We start from the raw sequence: 21,228 nt of genomic DNA, 5'->3' as shown, positions 1-21,228 counted from the left end.
GGTAGTCTGAATAGTTTTGAACACATGAGAGAAATATTCACCTTCATATATAATCAAATGAAAATGTGAAACTACATGATTAGTATATTGTTACTCCTAACCAACCTTTTTCTTATGTTGGAGATAAAATATTAGAATGGATGATGTAAAATTATATTCAACTCGCATTTAAAAAAATTTCTAGATAAACTCTTAGATCAAACATTATTAAAAAGGCCAAACGACTATTTCCCACCAAAACTATGCTAAATTCTCAAAATTCCCTTAATTAACTAGGAAATAACATTTACCCACTCATGGCCGGTTAAATTTAACGGAACCCTAACCCCTGAAAATTTAATCTCATTTCCCCCTCTAAAAGTTTAAAAACTAACTTCTCTCCCCTAAGCCAAGTTTGAAAAGATCACATTTCCCCCCTAGGGTTTAGTTTCCAAACCCCTTCACTTTCTCCGGCGCCATCGCCGGTCATCTCTCCTTCCCGACTGTTTCTCTTCCATTGACGACCCTCCTCAACTCCACCACAACCCATTCGGCGTCGTCTTGTCTTCGTCTAGGAAGAGAAATCGTCTTCCTAGATGAAGATGACTCGTCTTTCCAGAGAACAATGAGTTGTCTCATCTTCGTCTAGGAAGACGATTTCTCTTCCTAGATGAAGACGAGACAACACCGGATGGGTTGAGGTAGAGTTGAGGCAGGTCGTCGGTGGAAGAGAAACCATCGGGAGAGAGAGACGGTTGGCGATGGCGCCGGAGAAAGTGAAGGGGTTTGGAACTAAACCCTAGGGGGGAGATGTGATCTTTTCAAACTTGGCTTAGGGGAGAAAAGTTAGTTTTTTAAATTTTGGGGGGGGGGGGAATGAAATCATATTTAAGTTTATTTTTAATATTAAATATAAAATGACGATTTTATCCTTACTACCGTTAATTTTAACTACTTATGAGTGGGTAAACGGTATTTTCATAGTTAATGGGGGGAACTTTGAGAATTCAGCATAGTTTAGGTGGGAAATAGTTGTTTGGTCTATTAAAAATTATAAATTAATGAATTAAAAGTTATTGAAGAATTTAGTAATTTTAATTGTGTAATTTCAATTACTTTAGATTTATAGACAGTTACAAATTAAGACATAGATTACTTATGTGCAACTGTCTATTACATTAATTTTGATTGACAGTTGTGCAAAAAAGTTATTACATTTAAAAATTTAGAATATCTACATAGTGGTCTTACAATTTAACGAGTATTAACAAATATTCTTTATAAATGTAAAATTAATAATTCTATTTTTACAATGACTTTTGATAATGTTAAAAATAATAACACAATTATTGAATTAATGTTTAATTTTATACCTATTCCATTTAATGAAAAATTATTTCATATTAGATGTGCACGTTATATTATTAATTTAATAACTCAAGCTGGTTTGAGTATGAGTAAAACTGAGATATTAACAATTAGATAGGCCATCGCATATATTTCATCATCTCATCACGAATAAAAATATATCATGAATTATGTAAATCAATATGGGTAAAACAAAAAAATTAAAAATAAATATTAAAACTAGGTGAAATTCAACATACCTCATATTGAAAGTATGTGAAGGGTGTGAAGTATTTATAACACGATTCATCAATGAAACATCCTTTTTTTTTAAACAAATCATGATTGAAAGATTGTTATGCTTCTAATAAACATGTTAGAGTTATTAAAGATAGTCACAGAACAATGTTCATATATGTATTATCCAACTACCTGTTTAATTTTGTATTGTATGATAGAAATCAATGATATTTTTAAAGAATATACATATCATAATACTTTCCAAAATACATCTAGACAAGTGAAACAAAAATTTTAAAAATATTGGAAGAAAATTCTTTTACTTTATACCGTTGTCATTGTCTTAAATCCTAGGGCAAAAATATTATGAGTAAAAAATTTATTTGATGTTATTTGATGTTATTAATGAAAATTGGTTAATTACCAACATTGTCAATTGCATAAACAATGTTCAACAATTTTTATTGGAAATGTATAGTATTTATAAACAAAAATATAGAATGTCGGACAAAGTTCAAAACTCAAGGTAAGTTTTGGTAGTTTAGATAGAAAAAAAATCACACACATGGTCACTCCTGTGCAAAGGTAAGCAGACCACAAGTCAAAGTACAAATTATGGTAAGTTTTATAATTATATCAATGTTGACCATTATCCAAAAATTATTCAACGATATGGTGCTAAGAAACTATGTTTTGGCATGGTGGAAAAAAAAAAACTTTTCTTGTGCTTGCTGCCATGAGTAAAGATCTACTAACCCCTCCGGTGTCAATTGTAGCACTGGAATTCACTTTTAGTGTAAGTAGATGCTTGTTAGATGATAAACGATCCAATTTACACTCAAACATGGTTAAGATGATCATGTTTATGAAGAATTGGGTCAAAACTGATTTCTGATTACAAAATTAGGTTATAGAAGATGTTTCGAAGAGCTAAAAAATCTAGACGTTTAGGACGAATAAATGAATGATATATATATCATATTTATATTTATAATTATACAGTACGAAAACTATTTTATTTGTATGTTATAATATTTTTTATGATATAACCACGATATTCCTTCGCCATAAGTGAGAGATTATCAATAAAATGTTGGGGATATTGTCATCGATTTTAATACTTGAAAAATTATTTTTATTTAAATTAATTATTAAAAAATTTAAAAAAAAATGTGTAAATAGGTCAGCTCGTCTAAGACTCAACTTGACCTGACACTATATACACAGGGTCGGGTTGTGGGCCTTATATATTTGGTGGGTTGTTCGGCCTAAAGACCCACAACTTTGCAGGCCTTAGGCCTGACCCTAGCCCTAGTCACAGTGGGTCATTCCAAAGCCGACCCGACATGGCCCACCGATGCGTCTAAACCAATGACTACATAAAATTAAGAATGAAAACCATTTACAAGAACTTACAAAGCATTTCACATCATTATAGTCGAATCGCGTATTATATCGTATATCAAAAACTTAATTTTTCATATCATGTGTAGTCATATTGTATAATACATCTTTTAAAAAATAAATTTGAAAAAATTATCTTAACATGCTATTATTTTGGAAAAGATCACAAACACCCTTAAAATTTTAAAATTTTTTTTATATATAATCCTGTTACATCATAAATTCATTATTTTCTCCAAAAAAATGTATCTATCTGTATCGATAATATACATATTATATCATAAAATATGTATAGTATCACATGATATATTCATTTTATCATATTAATTTATTATATTTTATAATACTAATATCTATGTTTCACATAAACAACAAAGGAATAAAATCCACATGTTAAAGTCTTTTAACTCTATTAATACGACCATTAATTTATTCTATAACTTAGGGTGTTTTTGGTTAGGAGATATTAAAGATTACTCTAATAATTTATCTTTTATTACTTACATTATTTTATTTGGTTTATAAGTAATAAAAGATTCTGATAACGTTTTATTATCAATAGTGATGTGACGGTAATATAAAAGGTAATCTAATTACTACTTCGATCTTATGTTTTAAACGATTATCAAGGGAATCTTCATTTTATTATAACTATATTTTTATTTATTAATTTTTTAAGGTAAAAATAATCTTATTTTAAATTAATATAAAAAAATATTTTAAAATATTATATTTAAAGGTATTTCAATAAAATAATATATTAATATTATTTTATTATCTCTAATCAAATACGATAATTATTTATATCTATCTAATTTATCAAATGTTATCAAATATAATAATAATTTATATTTAATAATTATTAAAATATTTTATTTAATTTTAATAATAAAATATTTTTCAAATCAAATATCGATATTATATGCACGTATCTCGTGAAAGAAACAAAGAGTTGTCCTTGTCTTGTTACCGGATTGGATAGATTTTTGTCTGATTTAAGGCTCAAGGCTTTTGTACTACAAACAAATTGTGGGCAGGGGCGATTTTCAAAAAATTATTTCCAACATCCATCTATTTTTAAAATGAATTATTGTATTTTTTATTTTATTTGCTTTCATAATTACGAAAATAACTCTATTAATGTAGACAATAGCAAAATTAAGGGGGGATTCGAAATGAATTTATTTAGGCTCAAAATGAGCTTAATTCAAATGAGTCTAAGACAATAAATATAAACTTGAGTATAAACTAAAAAGTAAAATCAGAAATAAACCTAAGTTTGAACTTGAACTATAACTGTGCTCAACTCACAAGTTAAACATGACTCGTTTAAATCCTTAATAAACGATGTCGTTTTAAACCTTATCTAAAGATAAGATTAGATTCAAAGTGAGTATATTTGGACTCGAAACAAGCTTAACTCGGATAAATCCAAACACGAACCCCATCATGAATATATGAATAAGCGAGTTTGATGAATCTAAATTTGGACCTAAGCTGAGTCTAGTCTAAGATATGCTAAAAATGAGTCAACCCTATTCGGAGTCTACTCAGCTCGTTTCCAGCCGTAAGCAAAATCCCCTAAACGCATGTTGAAACTTGATCTCTGCTAGATCTAGTTAGAAAATTCCATCAAATTCGGAATTTGGCCGAATCCGGTTAAAAGAAAACAAAACCCCTCCACTAAAATTAAACTCTCAAAATTATGAAATTGACAATTGGATATGAACCGCTGCAAAATAAAATTTCCTTCTTAGGAGAAAAATCCGCATATTTCCATTCAAACAAATCAAAAGTCTGTCTAGTCAGTCAATTTCATATTTAATTATTTTCAATTTTAATTCCATGGGAGGTTGGCTACGCACGTAGATGGTGCATGAACCTGGAACATCACACACCGTCAACGCAATCAATTGGGTTGATGGGGCGTTTGGCTCCAGAGGTTCAACGAACAAACAAACCAAGTGGGGCCTCCTTGCGATGATGGAGAATTGTGGGGCATTCGATTGTGATGTAAAAAGATGAAAATACAGTGTGGATGGTGGGAGGGATTCAGCTTGATAGCTGTCAGTCAGTTGGCAGAAAAATGATAGTTTATCTAATTATCCACTTACGTGTAATGCTGTCGTCCAATCCAGACGTACTTCTGTTTAGTTGGAGATACACAAGAAATATAGGATATATTAATTAATATAGCTTTTTTTTTTTCAAATATATGTGTATATATATATATATTACTTACTCAATTAAAAGTCAAACATAAACGTATTCAATTAAGATATAAAATTTATCAATACATCTAGTTAAGACTAAAATATAAAATAAAATACAATAAAAATATTAAATTTTCCCTTGGTTGTGTGGTTGGTCAGCAGAGCAACCTATCCGCCCAATCCATCCGTAAACCTCAAATCCCAGAGTTTCTCATTTTAATGGTAAAATCAAATCAAATAATAATTATATTTGTATAATATAAAAACAAGATAGTTATATATGTATAAAAAAATTTAAAAAATGACTGTTTTAATTAATATCACAAATATAGACCTATCCATTTTATGATTATTGCTATTTTACAATATATCATATATATTTTATGATACCATATATATATTAAGATATATCTAATTAATATGATATAGTTATTATATTATATGACATAATATATATTATCAATATAGATTAATATATTTAAAAAATAATAATATAATATGACTATATATATATATAATTTTTTTAATTTTTAAGGGTATTTATGATATTTTTTTAAATAATATATCAATTACATTGTTTTATTGTTTTATTATTTTATTTTTTAATAAGTAATACTATGTGTTCATATTTTTTATATACAATTTAGATATACAGATAATATATTATTATATGATTAGTATTTATTTATTTTTAATTCAAAATTATTCAATTTCATAATGATACATTATTTATGTACGTAAATTATGTATAAAAAATATATATATCATTTTATTATTTTAAAAAAATCGTATTTTATAATATGGTACGATATAAAATATAAAAATTAAATTTTTGATACACAAACCAATATATAATTCAACTAGCGTGATGCATTCCATACGTATCATTAGTTCATCTGAACAGAGTTCCAGTAGGGTCGGCAGATCAAACGCAATGGGATCCTTCAAGCTTCATTTGCCCCTCTCTGCGTATATTAAGCAACATCCCTCTAGAAATTATGATCCGCCCCGTAAAAACAAGTATACATGTATAATAATTGGACACTTGAAACTTCTAAATATATAATTTATTTTATTTTTTAATAGGAAGGAAACAGGATATTATGTTAATCCAAAGAGATGCACAAGTGGATAAGATATCCACTGACGTGTCATAGCATCCCCACGAAGGGAGGCAAAAAAAGCTGTACAAAAATATATCCACAAAACTTTGTATTGTGTTATGCTGTACAAAATGACATTGATTAGTATGTGGAAATGAAAGCAGCAAAGAACTCCATTCCGTCACAGATGGATGGTAATGGAATCTCAATTTTATTCGTAAAAGAGATATTAATTTTTGTTTCTGATCTGTCTTTATTATAACGATAACAAGAATTGTCTGTTCTCTCTTTAAAAAAAAAAAATTTCTCTTTATTTTTAAAAAATATATTTTTTTCATACCTTTTAAATACAATATAAATATATTAAATAATAAAATTAAAACCAATTTATTATTTTAAATATCATATATTAATTACTTTAATATGTACAATAAAAACTTAAAAAAATTTATAAAATATAAATACTCTAAAATTATAAACATATGTTAATATTTTAAATAAATATATTAATATAAAAAGATAAAGATATGAACAAGACAAAGAGAGAATATATATGTATCTTTGTATCTAATTATAGAGTTTCTTTCGTTCTCAACCCCATCCCTATTCTCGTCCCTTCGCTATTTATATCGAAAAAATCTTTTTTTTTATTAGAGTTAAAAATTATCAAAACCAATAATGGTTCCACAGCAAATCCATCCTTGTATAAATTCATTATGAGAGGGACAAAAAGAAGACAATATCAAATCATCCAATTAAAAAAAATTAAAAAAAACCACCCCCACGAACCATAAACAGTAAAAATACATCAAGAAATTAACTCAAATTAGAAAATCAGATATGCATCCAAAACATAGAAGCCAATAAACCTATAACTTGCACAAAATGAGACTGTTGTTTTGCCAACAGAAGACTGATCTGTGACAGAACAGAGACAAGAGAGAGCAAAAAGGGGGACTACTAGAGATAGCTGATGACCGCTTGATGAAACGAAGACCATACAGACCGATGGAGAAGAAAAAGAGACTTGTCAGAAAGGATTTGAGGCTAAATTCATTAACCAGATCTATTTATGGTTCAATTATTGTTCACCCAAATTTAGAGGCAAAGCTATAGAAAAGAGAACTAGCAGCCCACTAAAGAGAGACAAGTTTAACTGAACAAAAAACTTGTCAAATTCTTGAAAAAGAGAACTAGCAACCAAATTCACGAAGCTACACTGTGCATACCAGAAAGCTAAAAAATGGAAACAATTCTTGAAAAACCGCCTAAGCTCACTACCAAAACTAGACAACGCCCAAAACTGCCTCCCAATTTAAACCAACGAGCAAACATGAAGTACTGTGAAATTCTTGGCAACGAAGCCCAGACGGAAGATAAACGTCCAATTCTATCCCACAAGGATCGATGTGTTCTCCTGTTATTGTCAAAGATTCCTCTATTCCTCTCAATACAAGACACTCCCTGATTTCACAAATTCCTACACAACATTTATAATGAGACGTGTGAAAACAAAATCACTTAACTCAAACAATAAAACACCTACAAGAAACATCCGCAACGCATTCCTGCCTGCACAACTTTACTAAACAAGCAACCAAACACAGAAAACACCGTGGCAGTATCCCAAAAGTTAAAAGAAAAAAGAAAAACCATAAACCAGACCCATAGTATAAAAAATTCTACTAGAAATGATAGAAAGAAATTAAAGCAACAATAGAAAACCCCCCAGGAAAAATGCAATTTACAATAGCCGAGATTTGTGGTTAGCTTATCAGTGACCAAACTGAGAGCAATAAAAGAATGAAAGAGATGACTCTGATAGAAGACTGATAAATGATAAGAAATTCTGTGAGAGAGCATACACGAAAGATAAAGCGAGTGAGAAAGAGGGTTGGGCTATTAACTTTCTACCTCAAAAACCATTTCCAGTTCACAAGGTTCGATTAAATGAAGAAACAATACACTCCTTCACTTTTAGTGAATCCTGCATAAGTTCTATAAACTGACAACTGGTTGAAAACAAACTTAGACAAAAGCAACGGACAATCTACCAACATGACATTCTAGTCACCATTTGATTTAATATTGAGTAAGGCTAACAAAAAAGAATAAAACATGGCAACAAAAAACCGAGTAGCTGAAAACTTTGGTCATCACCAGCTAAGTTCAACCAAATGCGGTGTATTAGAGCATAGTATTGAAATTTACTAATAAATCATCCAACATTTTGCAGTTTGCAACACAAGAGTTCATCCACAGTTTATTAAATAAATGCTTACTCTTGCTTTACGAGCTACACATTTTCTGGCACATTATAGACCTGATGCTGCTCCTCAAGCTTGGTTATTGTGAGAGGTGATCAGGATTTCTAAAAGAATCCACAAATAAAGAAACTCCGGTGCCTTAAAAAACTGGCACAAGCAATCACCAGGACAAGGCATCATAAAAAAATATTACAACACTTGTGCCGTAATGATGCATATCTGAATTCAATAACTCTCAGCAGTCACAGTTTAGCTGAAATACTTACAGCCACATAAACAACATCCGCCTTTACTTTCCACCAATTCCTAACAAACACTAACACAAAAACATAATCCAAAACATCCATTCTCTTTATACTAACTAGCATCAATATTCATAGATTCTAAAACTTATCAATAAAAAAGCAAATTAAACAGATCACAAACACAGATTCTTTCATTAATATCTAAAAATCAAATTCAACATCATCTAATCCTTTTCTCAAATTGCATTTCGATCCAATTTGAATACAAAATAAGAACCTCAAGGCACAGCATTTAGCCTTGCTTCCAACACAAATCCACGACTTGGCCCATCTCCACTAGTTGCCAGTCCATCAATCCATCTCCAGTCTCCTCCTCCTCTCCCACATTCCCACAGAGCCAATTTCTCAACTCTCTTTGCCGAAAAGCAAACCTTATCCCCCATTCCAAATACCTTAAACTTACTCGATTCTTGAAAAAATTTGTATATCGCCCCCGGCATTCTGCCCGCTTCTTCCCATTCCAGCAAATCCAAGTCCAATCTCAGTATAATTATAGTCGAACAGGACGAATTCAAAGAATAGGACGACTTCAGTCCCCCGATCATCAAAACCCTATTCCCAATTCCGCGAACTAAACGTGGCCGTTTCAATATATCAAACACGTCTCCCCACTCGTGCTTCTCTAAACAATACCAAAACTGTTGCGGATTCTTTAAAGTTGATAACTTGCATGTGAATAATTTCCATTGACTTCTCCACGGTGATCCGACGTCGCACAACGCGTACATAGAATCCGACATGATAAGCGGACTTCGCGGTTTCGACGGAAGATTCGAGGAGAACTTGAGCCAGCAATGCACTGAGTTCGAATAAAACAATGCGGCCAGTTCCGTAAGTACCATGACTCGATTAACCGAGTCCACCAGAACCGATCCATGTTTTGACCAGGCTGACCCTAACTGAGGCAGGACCTTAAATTGTCGAGTCAAGGGATTACAAGCTATCAGCGATTTGTTGGACTCTGGCGAGTCGGGTGACTCTCCCCAGACATAAACGAGTCCTTGGGATGAGGCGACGGGGTGTAGCGATCTGAAAGGGAGGAAACCTAGATCGAATCTGAGCCATTGGTTTTGATTAGGATCAAAAACGTGGAGTGCGGAATGAGTAGAAAGGGACACGTGGTGGTGATGGCGGCGGTGGTGCGACGGACGGAGAGCGAGGAGAGAGAGGGGAGGTTTTTGGGTGGAGATGTGGTGGACGAAGGAGGGCGAGGTCAAGATTTGATTGAAGAGTTTGCAGACGGATCGGCAGACGATGATTTGACGAAGAGGGAGAGAGGAGAAAATCTGTTGAAGCGTGTCTTGCGGGAGAGCGCAGATCGAGGGCGCGTCCATCGGCAGCGCAGCGGAGGAGCACAGGGCAAATTTTTTTTTTTTTTTCTTGGGTGTGCAAATTGGATATGAAAACAATGCGGTTTGGAGAAGAGGTGATGAGAGGAGGGCTCGCGGTTTCGAATCCTGGTGCTTACACCTGCATCATCCAGATGCACGCGCGTATTTACTTTTTATACCGTCCAATCCAGATACCCCCTTACTAATGATTTATTACTTTTTCACCCCTCATGTTTAAGAAACCATGTTTAGTCCCTGTTGCTTCACAATTATACAATTCCCCATAAATAAAGGAATCAAGTTAAACCCACCAAGTTAAGGAATCCCATTCTAGAATGGATTGTTGTGGTTTTGGTTGATCCAACCATTTTAAGAATGAGTAATGATGATGCAATAATTCTTATACCAAGGAAAAGTATGCATGACTAGGCCTTATGTAAAATGATGATAATGGTAATTGGAATTAACTAATAGAGTAATTATGTATCTATTAAGAGGTGGTGAGTACATAACTCTTTGTGAGTAATGAAAATAATATATTTTTAATGTGGTTTAACCAATTATTTGAGAGTTTATATTCATAGTTATGTTATTTACGTTTTTGTTGATAATAACAGAGTATCAGTAAACATTATAAAAAGATTATTCAGAACTTCTTCAACCCCTGGTGAATAATGTATATTTATAGGACAAAAAAATAGGGGTCATCTTCAGGTGACTTTTAAGCTATTTATGTTATATTGTGTATATGAAAATGAGGACTGTGATAGTTATTCCTCATGTGCTCATACTGTCTATGCCTTTGTAGCTTAGTTTGATCGATAAACTAAGTTGTTTTAAGGAGAAGTTTTGAGAAAGAGATGAAGATATCATGCTTTCACGAAATGTTAAGATGTGATTATGAAACATATTGTAATCAAAAGAAAGGGTTGAGAAGAATACCCTGATGACATTGTTGTTTGTAATGAATATGCTAATGAGATGAGATAAACGTAATGTTATTGAAAAAAGGATGTCATCAAGTTATGTGCATATTTACGCCATATTGGGATTATGCAACGTTAAGATAAAATATGAGTTATGTGTATGTGAAACTTATTGAGTGTTTTGACAGTCATATATTCATTTTGAGTGTTTTGCAAGTAAGAGATAAGTCTAACAATGTTGTTAGAGGAGAGGGAGTCAGTTGTGTATGTATGCATAAGGAGAGATATATTATATTAAATTATAAGGATATTAATTAAAATCGATAAAAAATTTTTCGTGTAAACTTTTTTAGGCAAACGTACAGTGGTTTCACTTTTATAGACAAATTTACTTTTAATTCCAAAAATACCCTCTCTCAGTTTATTGCGTCACTTCCAGCAATTTACGTCACACTCAGCCTCTTAAAATTTTCTTAACAAATTTGATAATTTTTTATTCGAACTATCACTAATTCACATTCTAAGGATTAAAAACATACTTAAAAATTAATAAATTTTTGTTTAGATTTCAAATACAGATAGTAACGAAAAAATAACATAGATGAAGAGAATGATAAGTGTTAACTGATGTTATAAGCATAGGGTGCATGCAGGGTATGTGAGTGCATACAAGGTACGTGGGTGGGTGTAGAGTGCATGGGTGCGTGGGTGCATACAGGGTATATAAAAAATATAAATAAATAAATATAAATATATATATATATATATATATATATATATATTTATTTATATTTATATATTCCACGCACTCTACATGCACTTATATATCCTGTATTCATCTTACGCACCCTATACTCATCTTACACATCTCGCATGCACCCACACACTCTGTACGCACCCATACACTGTGATACACATACGTAAGTTACTGAAAATTACGTAATAAATCGGTAAGAGTATTTTTAAAATTAAAAGTAAATTTGCTTATAAAAGTAAAATCGTTGTACGTTTGCCTAAAAAGATTTACGCAGAAAAAATTTTACCGATTTTAATTAATACCCCTAAATTATATGTCCCTTTTTTTATGTATTTATCAATTTATTATGTATGCATATTTTCTTTATGGATTTTGACACCTTTTACACATTTTTTAATGATATTGTATTCATACTTATTTAATGAATTTTTTAACTTCCACTATAGTGATAAATGTCATGGGTTTGAGAAAATTTAAGTTGACATGTATTTTGGATATATATTATTTTTGGAGGGGATTAGTCTAAAAAGTTGTGTTACATAAGCAAATGGAGCAAATTTCATTCTTGGTTTTTTGTTTGTTGCTTCCTTTTGTACATCCCTTTTAACATGTTATCTTTTCCATGATAGAAATAAGTATCCTCATGGTGTGAGTTAGTATCTTCATATTGAAGGTTGACATTGTTACGAGGCACATACATAGTGTCCACTTCATATCAATCCTTAATATTGGTATTTGGTTAATCAAATAATGACTAAACATAAATTATATTGAACAACAATTGATTCTCGTTATGACCCTAATTGTAGCGCATTGTCATAATTAAATTATACATAAAATACATTCTCTCATTTTTAATAGTAATAAATCTTATATTGATCTATTATATTTTTGATACGCTTATGGATATAATTGATTATTATCATACTAGTAACCCCAAAAGAAACTACGTCAAGCTAATGTTTGTTAGACCCCAAATGTTTTAATAATGGTAAAAACTTAAGTTACACTGCAGTGGATTTAAGGGGTTTTAAAAGCCTGATTTCATTTAACGAGCCTTGTTAGTTTAATCTAAGTGCAATCCTGGCCCTTATGGAAATAATGTCCCAAATGAAAATAAACTTAAATTAAAATTTTCAATTACTTTTATTTATCATTTGATATTTCAGATTTCAAAACACAAATATCTTTAGTGCCGGGGAATGGCCGTGGAACTTGGCGTACTCTATACAATAGAATCTCCATTTATCTCCACGGTGGACCCATTGGAGTCTACTTTTACGAGGGATAGTCCTTAAGGAAACTTAACACGAGAAATCGAGGAAAGACCCGTGAAATGACGTTGTTTCATATGCGAAAAAAACGTTGTCGTTTCGTCCACACTGGTTTTGTCACAGTCCGGTAGACTTAAAACAATTCATAGAAGTGATCTTTAATTTTCATTTGATCTATATAAAAATTATATTAAATTTTTTTAATCATAATTCAATTCTATAATATTTAAATTGATTTAACTTAAATTAATTTAATTTAAAATTATTTATTATTTTAACTTTTTAAAGTATTTTTATAGTTTTAATTTATTTATTTAATTATTTTAACCTATTATTAATAAAATACACAATATAATATTTTATATTATTGATAAATACTCTAAAAATTTACATATTACAACTTTTAAAATACATCAATAATCTGATTAACCAAATCAAATTATTATTACTTAATAATAAGATAAAATATTTAAATAAAAAAATAATATAATAATTATAATTAAATAAATATACAATTATATGTAATTTGTAAATATAAAAATACAATATATAATTATAATATGAGTAAAACATTTAAAATACACATCTATAATCAGACTAACCAAATTAAATTCTTACTACTTAATAATAAAATAAAATATTTAAATAAAAATAAAAAATAATATAAGTAATTATAATTATATAAAGATACAACTATAAACAATTTATTAAAGTAATATTTCTGTAAAACATTCATATAAATTCAGGTCATGTCAGAGTATTTTCGTGTGAATCTTAACATTATCTGATTTAATTTTGAATTGTATCGAGTTAATCCGAAATAAATTTGGAATATACAAACTCAACCCTAACCTGATATTTTTCTTTTTGTGTCGTGTCTGATTAACGAGTCATGTTGAAAATTAACAACTCTATCATTTGGGGCACTGAATTATGAAAATTGGAGTGGTCACAGGTTTTTTTTTTTAAGTGCTCCTTATTTTCTAATATGGTATTTGTATTACGTATCGTATTTTATATCAAAAATATAATTTTTTGTATCATATATCAAATATCGTATTGTATAATACATTTTTTAATAAATAATAAAAAAATTTTATTAACACATTAATTTGAAAATTGTCACAAATACTTTTAAAAATTTAAAATTTTTTATTTACACTTCTATTACATCATATTTTTTTTTTAAATATATTAATCCACATCAGTAATATATATTATATTATATGATATATTTATTATATTATATTAATTTGATACATATTATAATATATATTATTTTATATTTATATCATATTATATCATAAAATATATATTATGTACCGTACAATATTTATACCCCTATTCCCAAGTCTTGTAAATTATGTGACTCTCGTGGAATAGAAGGAAGGTATCACAGTTTGTCTTGCCTCTTTAAGTTTTGTAATAGTACAATTTGGAAGAGACTTAACAGTAACGCTCACACGCCGTCTAAGTTGTCCATCTGAGCCGTCATCTTTGAATGGGAAAATGTTCTGTTGGAATAATTCATTTTTCAACATTAACATTATTCCATTCATTTGAAATTTTTTTTTACAGAGGTAATAAATAATATAAAAATTAATCACATCATCATACTTATTTTAGATTTCTTAATTGTATTTTATCTTTATTTCATTCATAAAAATTTAATAAATAATATAAAAATATTTTAATTATATAATTAAATAATTTTAAATTAAAAATAAAATAATATTTAATCATACGATGATATATAATTATTTATATATAAAATTATATATATTATTTGTACACATAATTTTATTGTATATTATTAACATAGAAAATTTTTAATAAATATACAAAGCTTATACTTCAACCTAAAAACATATAGGTTTAACCAAATATATTATTAATTTATACCTAATAATCTTTTAAGAATATTTAAATAAAATATTATTTTAATATTATTTTATTATCATCAATTAAATACAATAATTATTTATCCATACTACTTTTATTAAATATAATAATATTTTATAACAAATAATTTTCTAAATAATCTATATTTGTGAAAAAATTATAATTTTGATAGTAAAAAATTACCAAACTAAACACACCCCAATAGTGAATCACATTTCCCGCCAAAGGTTTGGGCAATTTTTTTTTTCATACTAAATACATAAATTATATTTTTTCATCTAAAACTTAATAAAATTGTGATGATATAAGGGCAAAATTATAATTTTGTTTCCATTGAGTAATAGTCGAAATTGCACCAACCATAATCATAATAAAACCAAAATCACAATGACTAGATTGTGATTTTACGATAACTAACTAGAATTACTTCACCATTACACTTTCTTGATTATTCCACTCTATCTCTCACTTTTCTTGACTCTTTGCAATCCTTTGCAATATCTTTCTTTTTTTTTTTTTTCACCACCACTAGCAACAATATCATTGCCTTCATTTTGGTGAAGCTAGTGGTTATGAGCCACACTAGTTGGCTTCACATTAGATTAAGATGGTGATGTATTGATTTAGCTTGGAAAAGGGGAAAAAAACATTTAACAACCCAAACCATTACCACCACATACCACTGTCATTGCCAAAATGAAGGCCCTACAATCCATCCTGAACTCAACAACCCAAAAGGCCAAAACTATTACCACCACATACCACCGTAGTCACCAAACTAAAGGCTCTACAATCCATTCCAAATTCAATAACTCAAAGCCATTACCATCGCCTGTTACAATTGTTGATGAACCAAATCATCTGCATTTCACTTCCCATGAAACTTAACAACTCAAAACCATTACCATCACTTGCCATTGTCGTCACCAAAATAAATCCCCTATAATCCACTTTCACGAAACTCAACAAAAAACTAATATCATCACTTGTCGTTACCATTGCAAAACTAATTCTCTTGCAATCCACTCTAGTGAAACTAAACAACCTAAAACCATTACCACCACACTACATTTAATACTAAGAGCCTCCACCACTTATGCATCATTATCATCACATAAACCATCTTAACAACCCACATCGTAAAAAAAAAAAAAAGGAAACATAAGAAATTTTGTGATCTGATCATATAACAATCGATGGCATTGCTTAGGTGCGATTGGCCATATTACAAGAGAGAGAGGTGAAATAAAAGAAAGAGAAAAAGATGGCAAAGGAGAAGAATGAGAACAAGAGAGAGTATAATAAGGTAATCATGATAATTTAGTTCTCTACACCTATGTCATGATCTTTTTCTATTAACAACATTGAATTTCCGATAAGAAAATGTGACTTATTCATACGATAGATGTAAAAGTATTTTAATGTGCAAACTTGAGTGAGAAAATGTTAATCAAACTCTCTATATCAATTTAAATACTAATAATAATGTGTCACTATGTGATTAATTAATTTTATATTATAAATAAATTAATGTATAACCTCATAGTAATATAAGAATATTTTCATATAGTAACACACGTATATTTTGCAATAAGAGTGATATTTATTATAATCAAATTGATATTTAAGGTGCGTTCAGTTTGGATAATATTTTATTATTAAAAATAAAATATTATCACAATTAACTATAATATTATTAGATATATATTATTATTATATTTGATAAATAAGTAATATTATATGTATAAACAAATTATATAAATTTTTGTGTATAATATAATGTAATAATATTTGGCTGAGTGATTTTAAAATTAAAAAAATAGTAAATAATCACGTCACATAATCATAAATTACCATCTTAAGTTAATATTATTTTTAGTAAAAATTAACAGTTTTGAGTAATTATTATATTTGATTAGATGTAATAAAAGAATATTAAAGTATTATTTTATTTTAATTATAATTATTTTAAAATATTTTAAATATTTAAATATTAATTTTAAAATAAGATATTTTTAAAAAAAAAATTTGTTAGTAAAGATAAAATTATAATAATATTAAAATTTTTTTATAATATTTTAATATTTAAAATGACTTATGGCATTACAGGTATATTATTTCAACTGTTAAAAGAATTGCCCTGTGATTCCCTACTATAAGTACAGCATTAGCGCCTCCCTTTTTCGATCCTCTTACAGACGCTGCTGCAAAGAAGCTACTCTCTCGTTTGTACCGGAGCTCATATCTCTCTCATTCTTGAACGAATTTACGAACAAATCCACGTCCTCAATCTTCTCCGATCAGGTTCATTTCTCCAGATCTGTAACCACTTCATTTCAACAATAAAATTGTCCAACGTTCAAAATCTTCTCACAATTCGCTCATTCATTTTACGTTTGCATTGTTAATTTATTTTCCAGCTATGCCTCAGGTTGTGCGAATGGAAGTGGAGGCTAGTTTGAAGCACGTGAACGAAGCGATGGCGGAGATCTTTTCTACAGATTTCGATCCGGCGGCTGTGCCTCCTGAACCGTTGCCTCCGGTTGTGGTTGTGGAGAGTAACGGCGGGCCTGTGAAGATTATTTCTGACTGTGACAGAGAGACTGAGATTAAAAGAGAGATTGTGCTCGGGAAGAACGTGCATACCACGTGCTTGGCTGTCACAGAGCCTGAAGCTAACGACGATTTCACTGGCGATAAAGAGGCTTACATGGCAGGCGTCTTGGCTCGCTACAGGAAGACCTTAGTCGAACGGACTAAGCACCATTTAGGTATGAACATATTGGAAATGTTTTCTAAACACCGTCGTTTCATGTGATACATGCTACTTCATTTCCAAGTTAGTTGGTGTTGGATAAATATGACTATGTGTTACAGCATATATTAACTTGCAAGTTATAAGATATACTGAATAATAATGCTAAAATTTAAGTGGCTTGTAAATGTTGCATGTCATAAGTTTTCTCATTTGGTATGATCTTAGAGCTCCAAATTTACTGTTAGGTGTATGTTTGTTGAAATTTATAGGATTACTTGTTCTAATTGAACGAAATGAATCATGCCTATCCTTCAAGTTCAACCACATGGTATGCCCAAGTAATTGTGGTAATGGGTACTCATTATGGTTGTTTCACCTAAGTAATTATATTTTTGTTTTTGAAAGATGAAAAGCAAGAATCATTTTGGTTTTTACATCAAAATATTGCATTTTATTATTCTTGGTATAGCAAACATCTATTGCTTTCAAAAGCTTAACTTTTAATTTTGGATGTGTGAATTGTGATGGCTATATTAAGATATCATAACGTCAATACCAAGAGTGAGTGGCTGCATTTGTTTGTTTTTATTTTTTCAGGGATACCCTCTGAGATGATTGTTTTCTCAAAAGCAAAAAGTAAAAGAAAAGTAAAAGCATATGTCAGAATGCAGAATAAATCTGGCCTAAGTGTTTAGTAATCTTGTCTTTACACTTACAGAGCGTGGAGATTAATGAAATAGCTTATTTTCTGTTGACAAAGTTTGTGATGTGATGTGATGTGGATGTATAGTTGCTTAATATGACAATGGAGACACTTCTGAATTGGACATAAGTGAAAGTTATGTGTGTTTATCATTGTTACGTTGGCATCTTTTATATAGTAGAAAATGTGTATTGTTTTCATTTTTTGAAATAGAAAGTTGAAAAAAAAAGGGAAATCACATGTATATCTAAAAATGTAAACCACACAAAACATTTAAGTGGTAACCTAATATCAGTAAATTGCAAAGGGATTTAGTTTAAGCCTTAAGGATGTGCTCACTGATGTTCAAGTAAAAGAAATAGATATATTTAAGAAAGAGCAAGAGTAGTTGCAGCCAATTTTTTCTGAGTAATTTCGTTTTGGAGGCCTTCTCACTTCATATTGTTATTTGTGGGAAGCAAAATTTCATTATTAATTGCTGAACTTGTCATAATTACTAGAGATGCCATAAGCAAGAATTATCAATCTGACCTCTGATGATTGAGCTCCTACTTATGTCTTTGGTTTTCATTTTTTTAAAATATATTTTTGCTTCCAATGGTGTCTCTTTTTGCAGGTTATCCTTATAATCTTGACTTCGATTATGGTGCCCTTGCTCAGTTGCAGCATTTCTCCATCAACAATCTTGGGGATCCATTTATAGAGAGCAACTATGGTGTCCATTCAAGACAGTTTGAAGTTGGTGTTTTGGATTGGTTTGCTCGTCTGTGGGAAATAGAGAAAGATGAATACTGGGGATACATTACGAATTGTGGTACAGAAGGCAATCTTCATGGCATTTTAGTTGGGTAAGTATGGTTAGGTTTTTGTTATTCATTACTTATTTTTCTCATCATGATCATTTATCTTTTCTGTCAAAGGAATCTGAAACAGATTGTACTTTGATCATGCAGGAGGGAGGTGTTTCCTGATGGGATTCTGTATGCATCGAAAGAGTCACATTATTCTGTCTTTAAAGCTGCGCGTATGTATAGAATGGAATGTATAAAGGTTGACACTCTGATGTCTGGTGAAATTGATTGTACTGATTTCAGAGTTAAACTACTTGCACACAAGGACAAACCAGCTATCATCAATGTTAATATAGGTCTTTCTCTCTAACTCTCTCCCAATCCCACAAACTCAAGGAAGTAAAATGGGCACCATTAACTGAGTTGATCTGCTCAATTATTTGTATTACAGGAACAACTGTCAAAGGAGCTGTTGATGACCTTGATCTTGTGATACAAACACTTGAAGAAACTGGATTTAAGCATGATCGCTTTTATATTCATTGTGATGGAGCTCTATTTGGACTCATGATGCCCTTTGTTAGACGCGTAAGTCAGTCATTTCCGACTCTTAACATCATAAGTAAACTTAAAGATTGTAAATTCAGTTTCCCTCTTTTCTTCAATCATTCATTTCTTGCATTAGCATATGGTTTTGGGCTTTAGCAAATTTTGCTCTTAATAGTTTCCTTGGTGTGATTTAATAGCTTCTGCTCTCCATTAATAACTAAATCAGTCAACAGTTGGTTGTGATGTGTTTCATTCAAGAACATATTGTTTGGTTGTTTTTTCAGTTTGAACAAACTGCCTTGGTGCCATTGCATTGGTTGAACCGAACCATACAATAGGCTTTTTAAAAATCTTATATTTCTGATGTTAACGAGTTTTTCTTGTATATATTTTGGTTTACCTTATAAAATGAGATTGTTATCAAAGCATTTCTGTTGAAAATCTGCAAGTTGTGGAGACCAAGTATCTCATTTCACTATGGATAATTGGATGATATCAGGATGTTAATGTTTGTGCTGAATAGCTGTCTTAGTGTGCTCGGTTACTTCCTCTTGCACATGTTTGATTAAATCCTGCACAATTGTTAATTTGTGTAGAGTCCTATTCTCCTGGCCCTGTTTAATCCTTTTAGGCTTTTCAATCTTGTTGATGAACAGGCACCGAAAGTTACTTTCAAGAAACCCATCGGAAGTGTGTCTGTCTCTGGACACAAGTTTGTTGGATGCCCAATGCCTTGTGGTGTTCAGATAACAAGGATGGAGCACATAAATGCTCTCTCGCGGAATGTTGAGTACCTTGCTTCAAGGGATGCCACAATCATGGGAAGCCGAAATGGCCATGCTCCTATCTTCCTCTGGTACACCCTCAATAGAAAAGGTTACAAAGGATTCCAGAAAGAAGTCCAAAAGTGTCTTAGAAACGCTCACTACTTGAAGGACTGCCTTCGTGAGGCTGGTATCAGTGCCATGCTGAATGAACTTAGCAGCACAGTCGTGTTTGAGCGTCCCAAAGATGAAGAGTTTGTTAGAAAGTGGCAGCTTGCTTGCCAAGGTAATATTGCTCATGTTGTGGTTATGCCCAATGTCAACATTGACAAACTGGACCATTTCTTGAATGATTTGGTTGAGCGCCGTTCAACTTGGTATCAGGAGGGAAAAGCTCAGGCTCCTTGCATTGCCGCAGACATAGGGACTGAAAATTGCATTTGCGCTCTCCATAAGTGATAGATTATTGTCACCTAGGATTATTTTTCTGTTGTCTTGTTTGTATCAAAATTCTTGCTTTTAATAAAATCTGGATTTGATTTCCCGTATTTTTAGCAATTTCTTATTTATTTTTATACTAATTAAATTTATTCTTGTGGATCAAAATTAAAAAAA

General features: G+C 30.6%; 2 protein-coding genes across 3 annotated transcripts; one reads left to right on the top strand and one right to left on the bottom strand.

Annotated features, from left to right (window-relative positions):
• Nucleotides 1-8,962: 8,962 nt before the first annotated feature.
• LOC123202548 (SKP1-interacting partner 15-like) lies at nucleotides 8,963-10,332 on the bottom strand. Its single transcript, XM_044618479.1, has one exon. It carries the CDS (start codon nucleotides 10,190-10,192, stop codon nucleotides 9,077-9,079), a length of 1,116 nt encoding a protein of 371 aa, XP_044474414.1. The 5' UTR covers nucleotides 10,193-10,332; the 3' UTR covers nucleotides 8,963-9,076.
• Nucleotides 10,333-17,192: 6,860 nt separating this feature from the next.
• On the top strand, nucleotides 17,193-21,161 carry LOC123203099 (serine decarboxylase-like). Of its 2 annotated transcripts, none has more exons than XM_044619277.1 (6): nucleotides 17,193-17,352; nucleotides 17,469-17,819; nucleotides 19,126-19,357; nucleotides 19,463-19,656; nucleotides 19,752-19,888; nucleotides 20,506-21,161. In XM_044619277.1, exons 2-6 carry the CDS (start codon nucleotides 17,471-17,473, stop codon nucleotides 21,070-21,072), a joined length of 1,479 nt encoding a protein of 492 aa, XP_044475212.1. In that variant the 5' UTR covers nucleotides 17,193-17,352; nucleotides 17,469-17,470; the 3' UTR covers nucleotides 21,073-21,161. The 2 variants fall into 2 exon arrangements, with proteins under 2 accessions (XP_044475212.1, XP_044475213.1); XM_044619278.1 differs by having other exon boundaries at nucleotides 17,194-17,352; nucleotides 17,480-17,819.
• The last annotated feature ends 67 nt before the right edge of the window (nucleotides 21,162-21,228 follow it).

This window comes from Mangifera indica, chromosome 19 (genome assembly GCF_011075055.1).
Source record: "Mangifera indica cultivar Alphonso chromosome 19, CATAS_Mindica_2.1, whole genome shotgun sequence".
Taxonomy (NCBI): Eukaryota; Viridiplantae; Streptophyta; class Magnoliopsida; order Sapindales; family Anacardiaceae; genus Mangifera; species Mangifera indica.
This window is presented reverse-complemented; position numbering and strand designations above follow the sequence as displayed.